Below are 26,452 nucleotides of genomic sequence, written 5' to 3' on the forward strand. Positions count from 1 at the left end.
GATGTGACTAAAGTCAACTCCTTCCACCACATTTCCCAAGTTCAGAAATAATTATGATGTGACTTGATAGCTGATTTCCTTGGAAATTATTCTAATACAGTGTTTATTCATATTTCTTGGGGGAAGACATTTTATGGATTATTTTCTGTCTGTCATATTTATTAATAGCAGTTCAAATTATTTCCTTCTACTGAGAAAGCTGAAAATAGTGAATTACTTAAAAAGGGCTGGATAGTATCTGCCTTAAGTTTTGTGTCCCTATTTTCTGTAGCAAGTACTTTTAAAAAAATATTTTATATTGGAGTATAGCAGATTGACAAGGCTGTGACAGCTTCAGGTGGACAGCATTGGGATTCAGCCACATGCATCCATTCTCCCCCACAAATCCCCTCCCATCCAGACTGCCACATGACATTGAGCAGAATTCCCTGTGCTATACAGTAGGACCTTGTTGGTCATCCATTTTAAATATAGTAGTGTGTACATATTAGTTAAAAACTGCCTAACTATCCCTTTCCCCCAGGGCTTTCCCCCTGGCCACCATAAGTTTGTTCTGTAAATCTGTGAGTCTATTTCTGTTTTGTAAATAAGTTCATTTGTATATTTTCTTTCTTTATTCCACATACAAGGGATGTCATGATATTTCTCCTTCTCTGACTTCGCTCAGTGTGAAAGTCTCTAAGTCCATCCATGTGGCTGCAAATGGCATTACTTCATTCTTTTTATGGCTGAGTAATATTCCATTGTATATATTCACCGCAGCTGCTGCTTTATCCATTCATCTGCTGATGGACATTTAGGTTGCTTCCGTGTCCTGGCTATTGTAAGCAGTGCTGCAATGAACACTGGGGTGCATGTATCCTTTCTGACCGTGGTTTTATCTGGATATAGGTCCAGAAGTGAGACTGCAGGGTCCTATGGTAGCTCTATTTTTAGTTTTTTAAGGAGCATCCATACTGTTCTTTATAGCGACTGTGCCAATTTACATTTCTACCAGTAGTCTAGGAGAATTCCTTTCTTTCTACATCCTCTCCAGCATTTATTTGTGAATTTTTTGATGATATCCATTTTGACTGGTGTGTGGTGATACCTCATTGTAGTTTGGATTTTCATTTCTCTAATAGTGATAGTGAACCTCTTTTCATGTGATTTTTGGCCATCTATATGTCTTCTTTTAAGAAATGTCTATTTAGGTCTTCTGCCCATTTTTTGATTGGGTTGTTTTGATGATGTTAAACTTCATGAGCTGTTTGTAAATTTTGAAGACTAAATCCCTTGTTGGGCACATCATTTGCAAATAACTTCTCCCAATCTGTGAGTTGTCTTTTCATTTTGTTTCTTTAGCTTTCCAGTTTAAGTAAGTCCCATGTGTTTATCTCTGGCTTTATTCCCATTATTCTGGGAGATGGATCAAAAAAGATATTGTTTCAATTTATGTCAAAGAGTGTTTTGGACTTAATGTTTTCCTCTCGGAGTTTTATAGTGTCCAGTTTCACACTTAGGTCTTTAATCCATTTTGGGCTTATTTTTGTGTAATAAGTATTTTCTGTTTACTTTGTCATTAACTGTTACCTGTCAGTTTAAACCACTTTTTATAATGTATTAACATTCAGTTCTATTTAGTATTCTCCTAGAATTTAGGGATGTTCTCTTTATATAATATTATGGTTGAATATTCTCTTTGCTCTCAAGGTAACTTGCCAGATATTATTTTCACTATAAAAATGAAGGACCACCACATCTTGGATTTATTGTTAACAACTTCATGTTTTTTCTAACTTATATTTTTGCTTTTGTATTCATCTTCAAAAAACAGGGCTTCCCTTGTGGCTCAGCTGGTAAAGAATCCACCTGCAATACAGGAGACCTGAGTTCAGTCCCTGAGTTGGGAAGATCCCCTGGAGAAGGGAAAGGCTACCCACTCTGGTATTCTGGCTTAGAGAAGTCCATGGACTGGACTACACAGTCCATGGGGTCACAAAGAACTGGACACGACTGAGCAACTTTCACTTTTGTTAGAAAGACAACAAAAATCATTTATTAAAAGTGACTTTTGTTGTTTCTGCCAGTCATGTATGTTTTGTCCAAGCTATTCATGCAATACGTGAAACATATAAAATCACTTAAAAGTAAAAATCACCCAATGACCTTAAATAATAATAGATACTTACAAATATAATTTCATACATTTCTCTATGTAGATGGAGAGACCTACAAGATTATTATATATCCATTCTTTTCAAAATTAAAAAAAACTATTCAATTTAATTTTTCTTGAAGTTAACATGAAGATAAAACTGAAAGAAATGCTCAATTTCAATATGTATTTGTTCACCAACAATATTAATTCCTAAATATCTCTTAAATTGAGAAAACGTTTTTTGCTCAGAAATAAACTCACACACCTATGGTCAATCTACAACAGACAAGGCAAGAATAAAGACAGTCTCTAAAATATGTGGTACTGTGGAGACTAGACAGCTATGTGTAAAACTAGAATACTCTCTAACACCATACACAAAACTCAAAGATCTAACTGTAATGTTGGATACAATAAAACTCTAGGAGGAAAACATGCAGCTCTGTATCACAAAAACAAACATTCCCACATTTGATTGGGTTAAGACCTACACAGACCTTAGAAAAATAAATTCTAAACTACACTGAGGTATTACCTCACACTGGTCAGAATGGCCATCATCAGAAAAATCTAGAAAAAACATGCCGGAGACAGTATGGAGCAAAGGGAACCAGCCCTCCTACACTGTTGGTGGGAATGTAAATTGGTGTAGCCACTAAGGAAAATATTATAGACGTTTCTTAAAAAGCTAAAAATAGAGTTGCCATATGACCCAGCAATCACACTCCTGGGCATATATATCCAGAGAAAACTCTTAACTGGAAAAGATACGTGCACCCCAATGTTCATAGCAGCATTATTTACAACAGCTAAGACATGTAAATAACCTAAATGTCTGTCAGCAGAAGGGTAAAGAAGATGTGGTACATACATTCTATAAAATGGAATATTCCTCAATGATAAAAAAGAACAAAATAATGGCATTTGTAGCAACATTGATGTACCTAGAGACTGTCATATTGAGTGAAGTAAGTCAGAGGAAGACAAATATTGTATATCACTCATATATGGATTCTAATTTTTTTTAAAAAAGAAACAAATGAGCTTATTTATAAAATAGAAGCTGACTTACAGATACTGAAAATAAACTTATGGTTACCAAGGGGGAAACATAGCAAGGAGGAGTAAATCAGAAGCTTGGGATGAACAAACACACTGCTGTATATAAGCTAGATAACCAACAAGGACCTACAGTATAGCATGGGGAACTCAATATTCTGTGATAACCTATATTAGAAAGAATCTGAAAAAGAGCAGGTTTATGTGTAATTAAATCACTTTGCTTTATACCTGAAACTAACACAACATTGTAAATCAACTATACTCCAATAAAATTAAAAAACAAAAGAAAAAATATTTTAAAAACTGACTTTGGAGTTTTTTGTTTTATAATGACATAATTCAATTGTAAAAACTACTTAAGATTCCTAACTGTGAATGATGACAAATAAGTATACCTGTAGTTTTTCTTACCTTCTCTCTCCCACCTGAAACTTGTAAGATTGCCAATGATTTTAATGTTTCCATCTGCTTAATAACCAGTTATTTTGATTCATCTCTTAGTTGACTTGGTCATACAGTAGTGTTGCCAAGAAAGGCCTGGGATACCCACCTTATTTATTGTCTTTATATTTTAATAACTTAATCTGTACAATTAGTTGTTATACTCTGTCTCTCTCAGAACTACATAGTTCTTGATATTCCATCTTTTGACATTGAAGGTACTACTGAGAAGGTTGAGGCCAACTTTAATTCAGTCCCATCCCATATATGAAATGCTTTTGTAGCTTAGAGACCCATATGATTATGTTGTTATTTCTATCACTGAAGCTAGCAAATTACGCTAGGATACATGGTGGTGTATTACTCTGAATCTTTTTCCCCATGGTCACTGCCGATCAAAAGGATCCCCTGAGTCAAGTCTGTGTCATGGGTTTTCTGTTACCTAATTGAGTATGTTTTCTATCACATTTGTATTCATCCCTTCATATACATAGCGGACAGAGGAACCGGGCAGTTCATGAGGTCAGAAAGAGTTGGGGACATGACCTAGTGACTGAACACCTTCATATACATAGTTGTTTTTCCTGTTTCCTTTGACTTCTGTATCTTCTTTCTGTAACAATTTATATATCCTTTTTTTTTCTTCTTTTCCATTATTTTCCCTAAGTCTGTTTACTGTCTCCCTGGTTGGGTTTTAATTGCTATTATTCTATTTTCTGTTGTTTATATATGATTTTATGTCCCTTGTAATCTGATTTTCAGCTTTGTACTGTCCCTGAACTCTGCAGGTTTACAACTTTGGTCATCTATGAACATTCAGGTATCTTTGAAGATTTTTTTTTTTTTTTAAAGAGATCATGCTTAACAGCCACAGAGAAATTCTCGATCAGTTTGTCTGAACTCTTCCTATGTTTCTTTGAATCATTTCTCCTGTATATTATTTAGCTACCTTTGCCTATGTACCTTTCAGCTAAAATTAACAGAAAATATCAATAAAGTGTATTAATTTGAAGTCAACATAAGTGTTTCAAGAGTAGTGATATACACTGTCCCCAAGTGAAATAAAAAACCGCCACATAACTATTCCTGGCAATGGTAGTACTAGGAGTAGCTGTTAGCATTAATGAAGTGCTTCTTATGATCTAGACTTTCTAAGTACTTCATAGATTCATTGTATCTTCATAACCATGAGACCAAAAGTGCCATCTTTCTCATTTTCACTATAGCTACTAGGTTTTCATAAGTAATTCGTTACACCACATGCTTCTTCTTAGATCTGAATTATTGGAATGATCTTCAAACTAGCTTCCCCATCCTTCCAATTTGCTCTACACATTACCACTAGATTGTTTTTCTTAAATACTGTAACACATGTCACTCCTTTATCAGAAACTCTTCAATGACTGCCTCTCTGGATGGAGTTCAAACACTCAGGCATAGCACTCGTTATTGTTGAAACGTGACTCTTACTGATCTTCCATCATTTCTTACCATCAGCCCTTTTCATGTCTTTGCACAGTACTCCCTCTCTGTTTAAGCCATACCTCTGCCTGGAATGTGCTGTACTTTTTATTATTCTTCCTGTAAGATCCAGCTAGTCCTATGTGCTTCAAAAGCCTCCCTGGACAAATTTAACCTTCTTCTGAACTCTTTACTTCATAATGACCATGACCCTGTTAATCATTGTGCTGAGTGAGCCCAAGGCTTCGTGGTGTTATCTGTTTTTCTTTTCCTTGAGTTTATGATCTGTTTTATACCTGGTCGTATCTGTAGTACTTTTTTTAGTTGTTGGTAACTACAGTATTATTACACAACAGATCTGCATTCACATTTCAATTAGATATAACAATTGCTAACAGGTTCTCTTAACTTCTATGAAAAACAGACTATATTTTTATGACTATCATCTTTCTTGCTGACTAAATGACTAGGCTCAGATCTCATAGAAAGACACGAGATCTTTCCACATTCACATATATATAAATAATGAGACCAAGAGTTGATGTTGAGTTTGTTGCACTCATCTGACCCATTTTAGTTTTTGCTTTAAGAATCCTTGGTTATCTGCTGCTGCTGCTGCTAAGTCGCTTCAGTCGTGTCCAACTCTGTGCGACCCCATAGACGGCAGCCCACCAGACTCCCCCATCCCAGGGATTCTCCAGGCAAGGTCACCGAAGTGGGTTGCCATTTCCTTCTCCAATGCATGAAAGTGAAAAGTGAAAGTGAAGTCACTCAGTCATATCTGACTCTTAGCGAACCCATGGACTGCAGCCTACCAGGCTCCTCCGTTCATGGGATTTTCCAGGCAAGAGTACTGGAGTGGGGTGCCATTGCCTTCTCTGTGGTTATCTGCGTAACTAGTTAAAAAGTGTGGTAGCAAGACCTGTGAAAGTGCTTTAAGATAGTCTGATCAGAGAGACAAAGGCAGGAGGGAGTAGCTGTTTGCTGGCCTATCTTTATAAGGCAGTTCTCTTATCAATGTCCATACCTGCCAGTCAGAAGCTCGTACATGAGGATTCCCAGTGACCAATAGTCGGCTGAAATGTCATGGCCTTTGTTCAGGATGATCTCTGGGGCTACATATTCTGGAGTCCCACAAAAAGTCCATGTTTTCTTTCCAAATCCTATTTTCTTTGCAAAGCCAAAATCAACCTTACAGAGAGAGAAACAAGATATTTCAAGCCACTTTTGATTAAGCTTAAAAGTGGAAAAGTTACTTTGTTGAAGTATACTGATGATAATCATAAAATAAAAACGGATGCAAACTATTGTAGTCCTGTCTTCTAAAAGGAGTCATCTCTATATTTCAAATAAACAAAGCCTTCCTGATCAGTTCAGTTTCAACAGGAAAAATGGGAATCTTAACATAGGATAAAATTCACATCATCAAAAATAAAGGCAAACCTTTCTTTGCAGAAATAATTTCCATTTTTCTTTCTTTCATGCCAGTTGAGATTGGGGCATAAACAAATAATTTCTCTTTTACTCGGGCATATTTTCCAGATATCTGCTGGATTTAATGAAGTTGAATTCATTTAATATTCATTGAGAAGCTATTTTTATTGTTGAAGGAGCTGAATAACAAAGTTATGGAACCAATAACTCTGTCTTTAGGAAACAGAGATAAAATTGAAATGTAATCTGCATTGTCCTAGAAAACTTTTGAAGGAGGAGCCTCAAATGTAGAAAACCTATTTTTTCTAAAGCAACTGGTGGAGAATACAAATAATTAATTGCCATTAATTACTTATTAATGGCATATAAATTTCTTTGAAAACCATAGGTTGAATAAAAATTCCAGGAACTTAAAAACTAGAATCAGGGACTGAAAGATGCAAAGTCTACAAAAGTTATGCATTTTAAAATAAGAGAACTTCCTTTCTACAATAAATCTTTAGAGCTCTTGACCAATTTTAGTATTACTAATATTATTACTAACATGGACTGGATAACATTGCCTGTAAAGCCCATTTTTCCCCCACTATCATTATTATTATTTTTTGGCTGTGCTGGGTCTTTGTTGCAGTGCAGGGCCTCTTCATTGCTGCGTGAGGGCTTTTCTCTAGTTGTGGTGAGCAAGGGCTACTCTCTAGGTGCGATGTGCGGGCTTCTCGTTGCAGTGGGTTCTGTTGTTGCAGAGCATGGGCCGTCTGAGCCACCAGATCAGTCCTCTAGGACACATAGGCTCCAGTGATTGTGCTGCGTGGGTCCAGCTACTTCATGGCATGTGGGATCCTCCTGGGGGATCAGGGATCAAACCCGTGTTCCCTGTGTCGGGCCTCCCAACCCCTGGACCACCAGGGCAGTCGCATTAGCATTATTCTTAAATCTAAAATAATGATTCTCCATAATACAAATACCTATTCCCTTTGGATGTCAGAAAGCCAGCTAGAAAAAGGACTTCTATGAAGCTTTTCTGGGTCTGAGGATACATGTGATTAAGCATGATTAACACCTATTTAAGGGTTTTTGCCAGGATTTTATTCATTCAAAGCTAGCCAATTTAATTTCTCATAACCCTATTTAACTTGAAAGAATAGTCAGTTGAAAACAGTAATGCTGAAACCTGTTTTTTAAATGTTATATATTAAAAGAAAAATGAGATTGTAATGTTCACAAAGCTTCAAAAACTAGTATTTAAATTGCAGGCAGAAACCATGTATGAAACATACTGACCAGTTTGGCATAACCTCGGTGATCTAGGATGAGATTTTCAGGCTTGAGGTCCCTGTAAATGATTCCTTTGGAATGCAGATAGGCAAAAGCTTCTACCACACATGCTGTATAAAATCTGGTTGTAGAATCTTCAAATGACCCACTGAGATACAGAAAATGGGGAATAAAAAGTATGAAAGAAATTAGTTTGTCTAAGTTTTAATTTCTTATTTCACTCTATTCCGATGTCAAAATTTGACCCCAAAGACCAATGTCCTACTGTCCAAATGTCATATGGCTACCACTGCATTGGGTTTTAAAAACCATTTAAGGGTTAAGTTAAGGAATTGTTTGCTCTTATGAGTAGGATGATTAAATCTAACTTCCTGAAGAAGAGGTCAGCCATTTACCATGTTTCATGTTGGATTCCTCCCAACAACCTACTACAGTCTAAAAAGGCAAAGTTACAGAGAGGTAGGCAGAAGAGAGGCAAATTCTATTTTAGACCCTGTCTACCAAGGGGTGTTTTTTAAAGAAGAGAGTATGAGTATAGTCATATTTATTCTTAGCTTGTTTTTTGAATCTTTCTAAATAATAACATATAATTCCTGAGAAGGTGAATAAAATTTAATGTTTTCAAAGAACCACTTTGGAAATGAGTTACAGTGCTACTGATAAACGCATATCACAATCTAAGTATTCTTATTTTAATATATTTATTTCATTAATTAGTTTGCTATGCTGGGTCTTAGTTGTGGCATTCGAACTTGCAGTTGCAGCGTGTGGGATCTAGTTCCCTGACCAGGGATCGAACTTGAGCCCTCTACATTAGGAGCACAGATTATAAGTCACTGGACCACCAGAGAAGTCCCTAAGTATTCTTCTGTTTGAAACTTCTGCCAGGAAGACAGACATTATCTATTTCCTGTGCTACTGCCTTCTTACTAGAAGGAAAAGATAGAGCTAAAAGATAAATAGAAGGAAAAAGGTAATTGAAAAGGAATGTTTAAACTCAATTATGGTGTTTAGCAACAAAGCTCTTTGTCTCTGTGTGTGTTTATTTAATGAAATAACAAAAAAGGAAAAAACCTTATCATCCAATGTTAACGCCTTGGCCCTAGGGCAAAACTTTTATACTTTACCCATCCCCATCCTCCCACCATGGAATCCCTTAGAAAGATAAACTGCCTCCCCCTCCTCTTCTTTCTCAAACAGTAGTAAATGCAATTAAATAATTTCATGAAAATTCAAGAAAATTAGTGTGAACATTAGCTCATTAGCCCTTCAGGTGGCTAAGATATAACAGGAGAGCAGGTTTTGGGGAACGTACAAAGTAGAGACCTGGAATTTGCTTTCTTGAGAGTCACTGATACCAGTTTGCATTTTGCTCACATTAGCTTCTTTTTCAGTATTGAGGGGTAAATTCTAACAAACTGAAAAGTAGAATGTGGCTGCTATTCTGCAAAACTAATCAGTGACTCTAAGGCTAAGGCAGCCATCTTTCAGGTCATGTTTTAAAAATATGTAGCCTCCTCCAGAAAGTTCTAGTCTTCATTTCAATTACTGATGTCCCGGGAGCTGTCACTGAAATAATTAGTTCTTTCCAAAGGGAATGTCTTTTGTTGAAATACAACTTGAGGCTTAAGTGATATCCACTTCTTAGAATCTTAACTATAATAACTAAGTTCCTGGTATCCTTCTACAACAATACCTGGGTGGAACAAGTTGAACTTATAAGGACAATACAAAGTTTCATTAAGAATGTGTGCATGCTCAGTCAACTAACTGCATTTACATTAGGAAATGAATGGTATAGAATACGCTAGGATTGTCTTTTGACTTGGAGCTATCTTTGCAGAACTAGCACTATATAATCCTGGGTAATGGAAAAAGAATTACGTGCATGTGTGCTCAGTCATGTCTGACTCTCTGCGCCCTTATGGACTGTAGCCCACCAGGCTCCTCTGTCCATGGGATTTCCCAGGCAAGAATACTGGAGTGGGTTGCCATTTTCTCATCCAGGGGATCATCCCTAATCAGGGATTGAACCCATGTTTCCGAAGTCTCCTGCACTGCAGGCAAATTCTTTACTGCTTGAGCCATCAGGGAAGCCCTGACACTATGTAATCCTGTGAATTGCAAAAGAGATAGAGTAGAACCTTAAAGGTTCTTTCATCTTTGACCTTAATTATGTTTGTCTATCAAGAGCAGCATATTTCTTTGAGATATCATTTGTCTGAATTAGCAAGCATCCATGTGTAGCTGATTATTATACAGCTTTAAACAGAGTGCTATATACAACCTCAATCCCTTCTCAATGGAGAGCATTGCAAAGAAAAATCCAAAGAAAAACAGTACATGGAATCGGGCTTTGTCTTTTTTTCACATTACATGCCTTATTTTGATAAGAAAATTGATTACTTCATTGTAATAGGACTGTCTAATTGCGGTATGGGTGGGCCTTTTCCAAAGCCTACAACTCTTGCTTCCTGCTAGAAGAGTTACCTCTGCTGTTACAATGCTGAGCAACAGATCTGTTTCCCTTAATATTCCATTGTTAATAAAACAGAACCAAACTGTAAAGAGAGAATACACTTAATGAAAGATCAATTTCTCATGGCATCTCTGCTGAATGATACTCATATTTAGCAGAAAGACAAAACAATCTTACTACAAGCTCAGATTCATGAGAGAGGGTAATAGGTTAGAAATGTGAACTATGAAGCAAAGTCCTGGATTGAAATCTGAGTTCCATTTACTATTTAATTTTAAACAACTAACTGCCTCTCTGGGTCTTAGTGTTGTCATGTTCAAAATGAGGCCAGTAACAGAAATTCTCTCTTTGGGTTGTTGTGAAGGTACAAAAAATTTGCAGTGTGTATTAAAATAAGTGCCTGGCACACATTTGGCACTCAGTAAATAGTTGCCATTATTGTATGCGTGTGAGGGACTCCCCTGGTAGCTCAGATGGTAGAGAATCTGCCTTCAATGTGGGAGACCAGGTTTGATCCCTGGGTCGGGAAGATCCCCTGGAGAAGGGAATGGCAGCATCAAAAAACTCTTCTTTAGTGTCACCAGTGTCTTAATCTAGGAAAAATGACTGATACAGGACAGTCTTTGGGGATGGGAGTGGGGAGTTTGCAACTCTAATTATCGCTGTTATTGAAACATTTGCTGCTTCTCACTGCAAGGGCTCACTTTGAGTCAGCTCTGAAGAGTTTTCTGCTAATCTCTGTTCTTTTCACTTTCTCCATGCCTCTCACAAGTGTATAGGTAAAAATTATCCTTTTACAATTGAAACCCTCCTTTTTCCACCATGAAGGAACTGACGTATATCATTGGGTCTTTAGTTCCTGATGATTTGGTTCTGAGCCATTTTGGAATTTGGACGGCTCTAGAAAGCTGGTTTCTAGTTCCTCAGATCTGGATTGAGTATCTCATACACACACACACACACACACACACACATATATATATAGACATTTGAAACTGATTTTAAAAATTAAGTAAAAATTTGTCTCAAATCCATTTTCATGTTATGTGACAAGTCAATACAATATATGCACACAAAATGTTTACCAGAAACAGTTTCATCACTAAACATTTAATGCAGGGAATCTGAATTTTAAAATACACTTTTGGAAAGCAGTCAAAAAGCATAGCATTAGGCTGATTCAGAATGAAAAATTACCATTAGAATTGGAAATGACAGTGTAAATTTGATTTAAAACAAAAATGAAAGCTTGTTTTATCAACAGAAAGTTGCTTAAAGAAATAAATCATTGCCCTATAGAGCTCTCTGAAATAATAAATTATGCCTTGGCAGTTGGGTCATTTCAATTAACAAGTAAGGAATAGGCTCTTGTATCCTCTGTGGGAGTGAGTGGGTATTTTATCTTAGCTAGATGGCAGCACATAACAACCATTTGATTCAGGGAATTCAAGGGTTATGTACACTTATTAATATACTCAAAATTTAGTCACAATGTTTAATCAGCTTGTCATAAACCAAGTCCTGAAATGACAGGATGAAAAAGACAAAGCATCTCTTACTGAAGAATAAGTTCCTTCTTTTCTTTAGAGAGTATATAAACCTGAAGCATCATGCTACAGGTTTATTGCCAATTGTTAAATTAGGGAGGCTAAATTATTGTGAAAATACTCATTTCCTTAAAAGTAATTTCAACCACACTAAGAAATGACACATTTCCACCTAATCGGTCATCTAAGATGGAATTCAAGTAATCTCCTTCCATAAAGTAGCTGGAAAAAAGGAGAATGTATATAGAACGTTACTGGCTGGCTTATAAAACATATCCAGGAAGAGTGAAGACCAGAAGTGAGATGTGAAAATTATGGCTTCTTAATTATTTAATATATTCTATGGTAGCTCAGCTGCTAAAGATTCCACCTGTGATACAGGAGATCCCATTTCGATTCTTGGGTCAGGAAGATCCCTGGAGAAAGAAAAGGCTACCCACTCCAGTATTCTGGCCTGGAGAATTCCATGGACTCTATAGTCCATGGGGTCGCAAAGAGTCAGACATGACTGAGTGACTTTCACTTTCATAGGAAAAATGAACATGTACTTTAAAAAAATGCTAATAGTTTATTATATTTATATTCATCATAATATATATTAACTGCTATTAATATGTAACATATAAATACTAATGCTATATAATATATCCTAACATAAGTATATATACTTACCATATTAACCACTTACATTTTTAAGAAAGTTGCAGGGGTTACTAATTCTGTAACTGTTATAGAGGAGAGGTGAATACAGTTTGCACCAATCTATTCCAAATCATGTAACAGAATTTGTGGGGAAAAGTCATAAACTAGAAGATAAAACATGATAGCTAATGAAGAATAAACTAGGGCAATAACTGTCAGAATTAACCTTTCAGTGCCTTATATTTCAAAGATGAGAAAATATTTAATAGTCTTCAAAACCTGTTTGTAAATATGGTATCTGTATCAATTCTTACTTCTTGACAATAAATAAAAAAACTGCCCTGTGTTCTTTTTCTCTGCTGATGAGAAGAAAGAGTGAGAAGCAAGAAATGGTCAGCTCAGCTGGGAGGTAAAATAAGGAGGATGTCATTGCTATTAGAGACTTCCTGAGCTAAATCCCTGAGGCTCAGGGGTCACACAAGCCTTTCTTCAGATTAACCCGACAACCAGTACATTTCCTTTATACTTTCAGAATGGCTTCTTCCTTACTACTACTTACTGGGACATGAGAGGAAAATTAAACAAATTGAACAATATGGTTTGTTTTGAATACGGATATTTTATATACATTATGACTAGTAACATAGTTTTCTTTTTCTCTTGGTTTTTTTTTTTTTTTTTTTGGTTCTAACAATTAATGTTTAGGATTTTCTGCCCCAGTTTAAACAAGCAATGAGAAAGCTAGTCTGTAACAATATTAATTGGAGCCTGGATGTCCAAAAGTATGTTTTTCCTCCAGCAATTTCTTGAATGGGAAAAAAAGAATCTCTTGAATGAAAGTAATAAGGCTACTGACATATATAAGAAAGAAAGCTGGCAGAGGACAGTGACTCTGAGATCATTTTATGTGTTAGCTCCATTGCTTTTAATGTCTGAACCTTTAGGAAATATCAGCTAACTACTGTTTCTCCAGAGCATGCCTCCTTGAGGAGTATTTAATACACTGGGGAGACTTAGCAACTAGTGCCCCAAACCCAAGGATGATAAAAGGGAGGACAAAGGAAAGAGTCAAAAAGAATCCTGGTAGAGGTAGAGAAAGGACCATCACTGATCTTCTCCCTCTGTCCTCTCCTCCCAAGATAAGTGAAAGTGAAGTGAAAGTTGCTCAGTCATGTCCAACACTTTGTGACGCCATAGGTTATACAGTCTATGGAAGTCTCCAGGCAAGAATACTGGAGGGTTGCCATGCCGTCCTCCAGGGGATCTTCTCAACCCAGGGATCAAACCCAGGTCTCCTGCATTGCAGGCAGATTCTTTACCCACTGAGCCACCAGGCAGATAAGCTACTTCTTAATTGCATTCCTTTGCTACCCTGATAGATCAAAAATACATCTCACTTGTAAGCCTTGGCTAGCATTATGTACCTAAAAAATTCAGAATCAAAGTAAGTAAAGAGAAATATGAAATATTTTATTTCAAAAAATAAGTTGAACTGACACCTATGCATGTTTCAGTGGACTTTAGGCTAACATTTAATTATTTTTTTAATTATTAAAAATTTTTTTTATTGTTGTTTGTGTCTTGTTAAAGAAGTTAGTAGAAGTTTAAGATAGCTGTTCCTCTGCCTAAGTGGCTTATAAATGCTTTAATATTTACTTCTATGTATAAATCCCCTATTCTAATTAGAATAAAGTAGGGAGGAGATTTCAAATACTTCAGTGGATTGAAAGATCAGGTCAAAAATAAGATAGTAGAAGCATATAAGGATAGACCAGATATTAACTCAGAAATCAGAATATTTGTGCAACAGCCTGTAAGTTATGAGGCATGGGACCACATTTATTTGATTTATCATTTTATCCCTGGCCTCTATCACAATGCCTGACATATAATCTGTACCCAAATATTAAGTCATGTAGTAATTTGCTGTGATATAATAGCTCAGTACAGATGTTTAACCCTGTCCCCTCATGCCAAAATGATATACGCCCTAATAGGTTTATTTATCTTGAATTTAAGAAAATATTTGTGTAATAAGACACAATGAGGTGAAAATAAATCTATCTGACATATACAAGTAAGGCAATGGGAATAAAAGACCTGAAAGGGTACAAAGACAGGCAGGCACCATGAGGATATAATTAGGAGTGAGACTCTAATGCAATAGTTTATAAAGAACTAGCTGTGCACACTAACACATATATATGGAATTTAGAAAGATGGTAATGATAACCCTATATGCAAAACAGAAAAAGAGACACAGAAGTACAGAACAGACTTTTGAACTCTGTGGGAGAAGGTGAGGGTGGGATGTTTCGAAAGAACAGCATGTATATTATCTATGGTGAAATAGATCACCAGCCCAGGTGGGATGCATGAGACAAGTGCTCGGGCCTGGTGCACTGGGAAGACCCAGAGGAATCGGGTGGAGAGGGAGGTGGGAGGGGGGGATCGGGATGGGGAATAAGTGTAAATCTATGGCTGATTCATATCAATGTATGACAAAACCCACTGAAAAAAAAAAAATAAAGGAGAAATTTAAAAAAAAAAAAAGAACTAGCTGTGCTATTTGGGGATATCTACAAAATAACAAATTGTCAAAAAAAAAATAACATGGCTTTCTGGCAACATCAGGGCTGTCTGTCCCTGAATCTGAAAGATGTTACCTGATGAAGGAGAGTCTGAGGGGTGAGACTGTAACAAATAAAGAGATGTCTAAAGATGAATGTTCAAAGGAACAAAGATGCCTTTTGGAATGATCATTCACAGAAAATATGCTGTTTGTTTGTTTTTTTAAGTAAACATTTAAGGTTGGTAATAATCTCCCAGGACATTTTATAGACTATTTTTTAAAGACTGTTAGCTACATAAATAGGAATTAGAAAGCTAATTTTGCATTATTAAAAGAAACAGGCAGTAACTAGACCAACTTTACCTGTCCTGAAAGGGCACAGAGGAGTAAATCTAAGTTAGATTGGTCAGATGAAATACTGCTTATAAGTGGATTCATCTTCCTCCCAAGATCAGGTATGGAATGAAAAGGATGGCTGGAAATTCTGTTAATTTTGAAATCAAAGAATGAAAAGAAAGTGAAGTCACTCAGTTGTGTCCGACTCTTTGCAACCCCATGTACTGCAGCCCATCAGGCTCCTCCATCCATGAGATTTTCCAGGCAAGAATACCAGAATGGGTTGCCATTTCCTTCTCCAGGGGATCTTCCCGACCCAGGGATTGAACCTGGGGCTCCCGCAGGTTCAGGCAGATGCTTTACCATCTGAGCCACCAGGGAAACCAAAGAGAAGTGTAAAAGTAAAGAAAAAATTCTTGGACTTGGAATTCTTTGGGAAAAATTCTTATCTGGAGAATGAGTAGAACAATTCAATGACCGTTAATCCAGATTGCAACTATAAAATAACTAATTCTCTTCATCGTTAACAGCAATGAAGTGACTTCTAGGCATACAGTTATCTGATTATGATGTTCACGCTAAACTAAGGCCTCTGCATGTAACTTGAGAGGTCATTTTTAAGATGGACTAATCCTGTATCATTGGTTACAAATCTGAAACAGTGAGTTTCCTATTCACATTAAATCATATGTGTATAGTGGCCAACTATAGGTTGTGACCCATTGTTACTTTACATTTTGAAATAGAAGCATATATAAAATGTACACATGTCTTTTATAATAATTCACTCTCCTTACAAACCATCACCATCAACTACATTTTCAAAGGCATGATAGAAATTTTTTAAAACTTACCGATCCCTGAGAATGGTCCAGAGCTCTCCACCTAGGCAAGCTTCCATCAACATATACAAATATTTGCTGTCCTTAAATGTTCTGTATAATCTGTGAATTGCAAACAGAAAAACAAGAATTATAAACATTACTGTTTTTAAAAGCATGTAAATATTTTTCATTGCCCAGATTATAGTCTTACTCTTGATTTGCCAAACTTGAAATTTTATTAAAGGAATGAGAAAGATCTAAATTCATAAAGAGGAAAAAGGTTATGTTTATGATTCACACAATGTAGGGCGTAGACTCTCCTTTGAAATGTGTTGTATTCAGTTACTTTAGTCATTGCTGACTCTGCGATCCTTTGGACTGTAGCCTGCCAGGCTCCTCTGTTCAAGGGATTCTCCAGGCAAGAGTCCTGGAGTGGGTCACCATGCTCTTCTCCAGGGGGGATCTTCCCAGCCCAGGGATCGAACCCGTGTCTTCTGCATTGGCAAATTCTCTACTGTCTGAGCCACCAGGAAGCTTAATCCCAATGATTATGGACCAAGAGGACTTTTTGGGATTTCTCTAATTCCAATTTGGCTAACATTTCAAGCATGGCCTCTTTTGAACGCTATTTAGTGGTCATAAACATGCATAAACATAAACATGGATATACAGTGATGACACTTTAAAGTACAGATGTGTATGATATTTTGCACTGGTCACTTAAATTCATGTAATACCCTGTTTTCAGCAAGTGCCACTGGCAAATTAACTAGAAAATCTGCATATATTAAAAAAACATTCCCACTGTCGTCTTATGAGTGCTCTCAAAATACTGAGATGGAACAGTCATTTCATTTTTTAAAATCTTCAAGAAATATTGAAATAAAGAATATTCAAGGTAAAATAGTTTGATTTTTGGTATTAATAATTTGTCTTTCAAGTACCAGAGGTCTATGTAGAGTTCTAGAATAACTGAAGATAAAAATGGAACATCACAAAGTCTGATTTTTCCTTTAGGAAAAACATTTTTTTTTTTTTCAGAATCTGATTCTCATTTTTTAAAAATCAATATTTTAGTGCTTTCTTATTGAGTGAAAACTTTCTTAAAAGCTGATTTAAAAATACGTTTCTTTGTGTGAATCTAATGTGTAACAGTGAGCGCACATGGCAGAGAGTTTAGAGGTTGCTTTTCCACTTGGAATGCGGGACTTGAAGCCTTGGGCAGGGTCCTTGTTGTTGTTGTTCAGTAGCGAAGTTGTGTCTGATGCCAGGCCTCCCTGTCCATCACCAACTCCTGGAGCTTGCTCAAACTCATGTCCATTGTGTCGGTGATGCCATCCAACCATCTCATCCTCTGTCGCCCCCTTCTCCTCCTGCCCTCAATCTTTCCCAGCATCAGGGTCTTCTCCAGTGAGTCAACTCTTCACAGCAGGTGGCCAAAGTATTGAGGCTTCCACATCAGTCCTTCCAGTGAATATTCAGGACTGATCTCCTTTAGGTTTGACTGGTTGGATCTCCTTGCAGTCCAAGGGACTCTCAAGAGTCTTCTCCAATACCACAGTTCGAAAGCATCAGTTCTTTGGCGTTCAGCCTTCTTTATGGCCCTTACCTCACTATGAAGTCAGAATGAGCCCCCTGCATGATCTGCTTCTCCGAGCGGATGTGTTCCTGCTGTCTTGTGTCCACGATGTGGCGTTTCTTGAGAATCTTCATTGCAAAGGTTTTGGATTCTTCACTTTTTAACTGGACCTTAAAGAAAGTCAGAAGGGAGTGAGTGAGAAAAAAGAATCTACAGAGTTAATATAACAATACATTCTTAGCTCCAAATTAACAGGTGCATGGAGCATTGAAATGACACCCTGAACACCACCTGTGTCATGGTAAAGCCTGTCTGGAGCTGGATTTGAAATCCAGGGCTCACAGACATTGCCCAGTCTCATTCCACTGGACCTGATACAGTTTTACCAACTGGATTCCCAATTAGTTTTGTGCCCACTGGGATTAGAAGAGGGCAAGTGTATTTGATTCTCTTTGTATTATTTCATGTCATTTCATATTATGTGTTTGAGTATACTTTACCATTTTTCTCCTTGAATCAGAAAAGTAGAAATAAAAACTAATTTCTTCTCCAATTTTATTACTTCCAGTGAGTTTCGAAAAAGTAAGGCCATATGGTCCTATATGATTTTCCTCTTTAGTTCTAGTCCACAAACATTTCTAGAGTTATTTAATTCAGTGACAGACCCTTGTCTCTGCTGAGACTGAAAATTTATGTACTGTTACTTCTTTTTATCTCTGTCTTTCCTTCTCTCCAGTTAAAGAAAACAGAGATGGTAATAAGAATTTTTTGTTTTTCAAAAGATTCTGGAAACTGCTTTCCTTTGTCTTCTCAAAATAGGTATGATGGCTTTAATCCTCTCTGACCTTAAACTTTACTCCATGGTTATACTAACTGGGAGACCTAAGCTGAGTCTTGGTGTCCCCAGTACTTCCAAGCCTCTGTTGCATTCCCTCTTGGCTCTTGGTGACTCTGGAGGGGCTTGGGTCCTCCAGATACCATTCCAAATATAGGTGCTAGTCTGTGTTCACCGTTTTACAAAGAATTCAGCAAGATGACTCTCTCCTTGGAAGGAGGACAGAGAGCAGAGCTAATCACCTAACAATAAGTTATCATCTAGTGCTCTCAGGCCAAAGAATCCACAAGATAATACCAAACAGCCCACATTTTTCTGAACTAATGAAGGCACTGGAGAAATAAGACAACAAGCCATTTCTGCTTTTCAACTGAAGTATGCCCGCCCCCTCTTTAGTTGTGAATTGCTTACAGCTTTAGCTGCAAGGATGGTGAAGGTTTTAAGTGTCTTGTTCATGTACACATGGACAGACTGAATTCAACTGAGAAGACATTGATGTGGCAAGGTCTTTAGAAGAAAACATGAAGACACTTCAAATAAAGAGGCTTCAGTTTGCTGCCAGCATTTGAGAATCTACGACAGGTTAGAAGGGAAAATGGATATTTGAAAATGCCTTAAACAGCTAAAGGCCCTCTATGCCGTTTGTGATCCTTGTTGAGATGATAGATTAGTGTGACACAAATGAGCTCAGTTATAGTTCATAGTAAAATACAAAATGTGAAAATTCACTTCTAAAAGAAATTTGGACAGAGAAGAAAGATGACATGAAAAATGAGCTGTGTCAGAATACTAACATTCACATGGATAGACCTAGAGATTGTTACAGTGAAGTCAGTCAGAGAAAGAGAAATGTCACATAATATCCCTTATGTGCAGAATCTGAAAAGAAATGATACAAATGAACTTATTTACAAAACAGAAACAGAATCACAGACTTAGAGAACCAATTATGGTTGCTGGGGGAATGAGGGGAGACCGGATAGTTTGGGAGCTTGGGATGGACATGTACACACTGCTGTATTTAAAATGGATAGCCAATAAGGACCTCCTGTATAGGACAGGGAACTGCTCAATGTCAGTGTTAGGATGGGAGGGGGTTCTGGGGTAGAATGAATACATGTGCATGTATGGTTGCATCACTCTGCTGTGTGCCTGAAACGATCACAGTATTGTTAATCGTCTCTACTACAATATAAAATAACAAGTTAAAAAAGAGTATTAACATTCAGAGACGAAATCTGATCATATTCCCTCTTTAGAGTCTTACCCAGATAAATGACTGAAAAGTAGGTCACACAATGTAACAATTACTCTCTCTAGAGTAGTTAACATTTTAACTTGTGTACAGGTTAGGAGGAAAGAACTCTGGCTTTAGGGTGACAGGTCTGGACATCAATCCTAACTCCACTTAAGGTCTCTCTCTCTCAGTCTTCTTGGGCAGCTGAGTAACTTCTCTGAGCCCCATTCTGGCTGAGGATAACACCATGTACTGTATGGAGTTAATTGTGACCTTACAGGAGAAAGTACCGCCATGTGGGCATGCATTATTGTGTCTCCACATGCATCTTGGGTAGATCAAATGTTATCCTTAAAACAAAGGTAGATCATGTCACTTCTGTGCTCAAACACTGCAGTGGCTTCCCAGCTCATTCATGATAAAGACAAAGCTGTCACAGATGCCTATAAGGCCCTGCATCATTTGAACTCCTGCTCCCTGTGAGCCTCACTCCCGCCCTGGGGTCACTGTGTTCAGGTCACACTGGATACCTTGCTGCTCCTTGAGCACAATAAGCAAGCTCTTACCTCAGGCCATTTGCCCACACCTGTCTAAATATTCTCGCACAGTTATCCTCCGGGCTTGCTGCTCAGTTTCCTAAATTCTATGCTCAAATGTTTCCTTACTTAGAAAGTCTCTCCTCACACCAGTCTACATAAAAGAGTAACCACCTACTTCTCCCTTCCCTTTTGTAGAGTTCTATATAGCTCTATCACAAACTATATTTATTCTGTATTCATGACACCAAATATTTATTCTGATTACTTGTTTAGTATCTGTCTCCTTTCACTATTCTGTAAGCAACCCAAGACTGGGGATTTTTTTTGTTCACTGTGCCTGACATAGAATAAATGCTCATGAAGTATTTGTTGACTAAAGGAATCAAAGAAAGAATGAAATAAGCCATGATGACTTATCATCGACAAAGGCACAAGAGAGCTGGTACCTTAACACCATACTGCGTATCTCTGAGCTTAACAGGATAAAGCAAGCGAACTTATAAATGACAAGTATATAGCATTTACTCTTGTCCTTCTTTCCAAAACTGCCCTTATGCATAAGAAGGAAGAAAAGATTTCTGTATGCTGATATGGCATAGAAAATATACATACCAAATATCTATATAATTCAGCTCTGAATTTTCAGTTTTTATGCTTACAACGTGTTTTCTTAACCTTCATTTTTCCTTGAATGACTAAGATATGGTATTATTCCCAGCCACACAGCCTTCTACATTAATAACATCATCTCTAGGATGTCAACTGAATTTTGGGGACAGTTGTCCATCTGCATCTAAATACAAAATATATTTATGAAGGGTCAAATAGAAATGTGTTCACTGATATATTAACAATGGTCTCTTAGGGAGATTTTTAGTTGATTTAGTTCTTTTTAACTTTTTTGAAATGGTTAACTTTCACAGTTAGCATAACTCACCTGTATGATAAGTGAAAATAATGACTCTGGTCATGGAAAAATTTTTAGTCTTTTTAAATCAGAATAGCTATTTATTCTGACTCTCTCAAAGGATTCTGGTACAGTGGAATCCACTGTATTAAGATTCCATGAATGCAAAGACCTTGAGAAGTTGTGTGCAGTAGGATAACAACCTATTCAAGTTCAGGCTGAACCACACTAGTCATATCCTTAAAGAACATACCTTATTTTTTTATTTCAACACAAACTCTCAGAGTAAGTTACAGAAGTTTGTATTAAGTGAGTCTAAACTATTGTGCTTTATTATGAAGGTGTTTTCACAAAACTAATCCATGAAAAATTTTAAGGTGAAATGTAGTTTGTTTTTTATTTGTCCTATTGGCCAAATTAATTATTTGGTGGCTCAGTGATAAAGAATCCACCTGTAATGCAGTAGATGCAGGTTCAACCCCTGGGTCAGGAAGATCCCCTGGAGAAAGAAATGGCAACCCATTCCAGTATTTTTGCCTGGGAAATCCCATGGACAGAGAAGCCTGGCGGGCTAAAGTCCATGGAGTCACAACGAGTCAGAAAAGACTGATCAACTAAACCACCACCACCAGATTAGTTATACCAACACCACTTGTGCCAATTTGAAATAATGATGATGATTTTATAGCAGTTCAACTAGAGATGACAGTGTTGAGTGTGGACAGAGGCAGGCAAAAGAGAAGGAAAGGAATGCATACTTTCTTTCTTTTGCTCAGGAATCCTTCCCAGCCTGCTTGGTCAGGCATGATTTCCAGGTCTGTCTTTGCAGATCATTCCAATACCACCTAGATGTACAGGCTAATGCACTGGTTGAGAATGTGAATTTTGAAACTTGTCTACCTTTGTTTAAATATCAACTTTTTTTTTTTTTTTTTTGATTGTGATCTTGGACACATTTCTAAAACTCTGTTTCCTCATCTGTAATATGGGAATAATTCTTACCTGTGAAGATGAAATAAAAGGGCCTATATATCAAACATATTTTCTGGAACAGAGAACACATCCAGTTAGTTGCTTTTATTCCTTTGTGCTTCTGAGTTTAATGTTCTCTTCAGGCCAAAGCAATTTTGTCAAAATATGATCCACTACAGGAATGAAACTTTGAACCAGTTTGTATTCCCAACCCACCTACTTCACTTCTACCCAGTGAATAAGCAGCAGATTGAGAGGCTTTAGGTTAAAGATTGCTGACCCTTGTGCCACGTTAATTTCTCTCTCAAGATTTCTAGAAAGGAAACATGAATTAAAAAATGCTAATACTCAATATCTTTCTTTTGTTTTTTATAAGTAATGCTATGTGCTATATCAGAAATAAAAATTAGCAAAAGTTTCATTTGTGTAAAAAGTTATTTTAACGTGAAACACTGGGTTGCCATTTGAAGGAATATATACTTCAGCAAGGTGAATCTTAATATGGGAATTTTTGACAAAGATTTTGACACATTATTAACTGTCAGGCTCTATGTGGTCCCCAAATAATATGGACCTGAAGATGAGAGGCAGTACTACCAGTATTTTAAAGAGCTTTGAAAACACAGTTGCTAGCTGTATTTAAATATGTGCTTTCTTTTATCTGGGACAAACATTTGCTTTATAAAGGCTTGTCTCCTGCTGGACCTAATTCTTTACACTTACTAGAAAAGAGGGTTTTGATCAGAGCAAGGTTAAAATTAGCTCAGTGCAATGACTAGGGGTTGGTCCTTAGAATCTACTTGGCCATTCATCTATTGAACCTTTTTATTAACAGTTCATAGTTTATTTAGCACTATAGATATCTTTCCATTATTTTGGAAGAAAATGGATTTCTGAACTGTACTGTAATTAAAATAATTTATTAAATTAAGGTTCGATATCAATATCAATATCGACATTTTGATATCAAAATCAATATCACATAGCCTATTATTATGCAGAATTCCTTTATAAAGTAGTTCAAATTACATTTCCATGCACAACAGGAAAGGATGACTTGCTTAGGTAAGCTAATGCTATAGACCACAGGTGATGAAGTGAGTTTAGAAAAGCTTATAACAGGGAGAGGTGGGCAAGATGGCAGAGCAGGGAGACCATGAACTCACATCCTCTCACAGACACAGCAAAGTTACAGCTGCTTACAGAGCTACCGTCTATGAGAGTGACATGAGGACTAGCAGCAAAGATCTTCTACAACTAAAGACGGAAAGAAGGAATTGCCATGAAACAAGGAGGAGAGGCAGAAACCCAGTACTGTCAGGACCCACACCCTTGGATCTGCAACTCACAAACAAGAGGAATATTACAATCACAGAAGTCCTCTCCAAGGAACAAGGGGTCCAATCTCATGTTGGTCTCCCTGGCCTGTGGGTCCTACACCTAAAATATGAGCCCCTATAACATCTGGCTTTGAAAACCAGCGAGGTTTGTGTTAAAGAAAGCAGGAGGGCTTTTTTCACTCTTAAGTGGCATGTACAAAAATCTCACATACTTCAAGTCCCAGAAGTTTGAAAGGAGCCTGAATCAGAACTACTTACTCATCTCTGAGAGCCTCTGGAGAGGCAGGGGGGCAATAGAAGCACCCTTGGTACCTTTTTAGGGAGCTTGTTCTAACCATGTGGACACAGGCACTGCAAAGTACAACTTCAGAATCCTCTTTCTATCCTATTAGGCTTCCCTGGTGGCTCAATACAGGATACCCAGGTTCAATCCCTCAGTCAGGAAGATCCCCTGGAGAAGGGAATGGCAACACACTCCAGCATTCTTGCCTGGAGAATCCCATGGACAGAGGAGCCTGGGGGGCTACAGTTCATGAGGTCACAGAGTCAGACACGACTCAGCGACTCTATTCTAATAGCACTGGGTACTTGGCACCAGCCCCAGACATGCCCCTCCGGCCCAAGTCATGCAGACAGCTCTGTGGGGACTCAGCCCCACCACTGAACTAAGGAATAAGACCAAACCTCAGAAAAAGAACTAAACAAAGTGTGGATAAGCATTCTACCCAAAACAGAGTTCAAGATAATGATCATAAAAAATGCATGGATAAACACAGAATTTCACCAAAGAGTTAGAAAATATAAAGAAGAACCAGATCTGAAGAACATGGTAAGTGAAGTAAAAAGTACATTAGAATGATCAATAGTAGATTAGATGATAAGTGAAGTGAAGTGAAAGTCACTCAGTCGTGTCCAACTCTTTGTGACCCCATGGGCTGTACAGTCCATGGAATTCTCCAGGCCAGAATACTGGGGTGGGTAGCCTTGTAGGCTTTCCCTTCTCCAGGGAATCTTCCCAACCCAGGGATTGAACCCAGGTCTCTCACATTGCAGGAGGATTCTTTACCAGCTAAGCCACAAGGGAAGCCCAGAGGAATAGATAAGTGATCTTATCTAAGTAATGGAAATTACACAAGCTGAATAGGAAAATGAAAAAAGGATTAAAAAAAATAAAGATAGTTTGAGGCCTCTTAAACAATACTGTGTGTACTAATATTAAAGAGAAAAATACATTTCTGAATCCATTCTACCAGGCCAGCATCACCCTGATACCAAAATGAGATAAAGATACCATTAAAAAAAAAAAAATTACAGGCCAAATCACTGGTGAATATAGATGCAAAAACCCTCAACAAAATGTTAGCAAAACAAACTCAACAAAACATTAAAATAATCATAAGCCATGATCAAATGGGATTTACAGCAGGGAATGCAAGGATGGTTAATATCTGCAAATCAATTAATATGATGCTCCACATTAATAGACTGAGAAATAAAATATCTCAATAGACACAAAAAATCTTCTGACAAAATTCTACATTGATTCATGATTAAAAACTCTCAACAAAGTGGGTATTGAGGGGAAAATGCCTCAATATATAAACATGACATATCCACAGCTAACATGATATTCAACAGTGAAACGCTAAAAGTATTTTCCTTAAGATTAGGAACAATATAAGGATGCCCACTCTCATCACTTTTATTAAACACAGTACTGAAAGTCCTAACTATAGTAGTCAGGGTAGAAAAGAAATAAAAGGAATCCAAACTGGAAAGAAGCAGTAAAACTGTTACTGTTTACAGATGGCATGATATTATATATAGAAAATCCTAAAGATATCACTCCCCCCAAAAAAAAACCCTATTAAAACTATAAGTGAATTTGGTAAAGTTTCACAATACAAAATTAATATACAGGAATCTACTGCATTTCTATAAACTATCAATGAACTAACAGAAAAGAATTAAAACAATCCCATCTATAACTGTATCAAAAGAATAAAATACCTAGGAATCTAACCAAAGCGGTACAAGAGTTGTATCCTGAAAACTGGAAGACATTAATGAAAGAAATTGAAGAAAATAAAATGTTAGAAAGCTATTTCATGCTCATGAAATGGAAGAATCAATATTGTCAAAATGAACATACTACTCAAAGCTCATCTACAGATTCAATGCAATCCCTAACAAAGTGTTTTTCACAGGAATAATAATTCTAAAATTTGTATGGAAACACAAAAGACCCTGAGTAGCCAAGGCAATCTTAGAAAGAAGAACAAACTTGCAAGTATAATGCTCCTTGATTTCAAACTATACTGTGAAGCTATAGTAATCAAAAAAGTAGCTACTGGCACAAAAACAGACACAAAGCTCAATGGAACAGAATATAATGCCCAGAAATTAACCCAGGCTTATATGGCCAGTTGATTTATAACAATGGAAGCAAGGATGTGTCAATACATGAGGGTAAAAAGTCTTTCCAATAAATGGTGCTGGAGAAACTAAACAGCTACATGCAAAAGAAATTGACTACTTTCTCATACCATATACAAAAAAAAAAAACTCACAATGGATTAAAGACTTAATTGTAAGTCCTAAAACAATAAGCTCTGAGAAGAAAATATAGGCAGTAGGCTCTCTGACATCAGTATTAGTAATACATTTTTCAAAATGTCTCCTCAGGGAATGGAAACAAAAGCAAAAATAAATAAATGGGCTACACCAAACTAAAAATCTTTTGCATGGTGAAGGAAACCGTCAACAAAACAAGAAGGCAACCTGTTGAATGGGAGAAATATTTGCAAGTAATACGTCCAATAAGGAGTTA

At 37.0% G+C, this 26,452-nt stretch overlaps 1 protein-coding gene across 2 annotated transcripts in view; it reads right to left on the reverse strand.

Annotated features, from left to right (window-relative positions):
- PRKG1 (protein kinase cGMP-dependent 1) overlaps positions 1 to 26,452 on the reverse strand; it is a 371,505-nt gene that overhangs the window by 8,471 nt on the left and 336,582 nt on the right. For both annotated transcript variants that reach the window (XM_043476155.1, XM_043476154.1), the window contains 4 exons: positions 17,823 to 17,962; positions 16,244 to 16,333; positions 7,820 to 7,961; positions 6,132 to 6,295 (listed from right to left, as the gene is read on the reverse strand). In XM_043476155.1, the coding sequence (XP_043332090.1) occupies positions 6,132 to 6,295; positions 7,820 to 7,961; positions 16,244 to 16,333; positions 17,823 to 17,926 (500 nt within the window). In that variant the 5' untranslated portion in view covers positions 17,927 to 17,962. The remainder of the gene's footprint in view (positions 1 to 6,131; positions 6,296 to 7,819; positions 7,962 to 16,243; positions 16,334 to 17,822; positions 17,963 to 26,452) is intronic.

Source organism: Cervus canadensis, chromosome 8 (assembly GCF_019320065.1).
Source record: "Cervus canadensis isolate Bull #8, Minnesota chromosome 8, ASM1932006v1, whole genome shotgun sequence".
Lineage (NCBI taxonomy): Eukaryota > Metazoa > Chordata > Mammalia > Artiodactyla > Cervidae > Cervus > Cervus canadensis.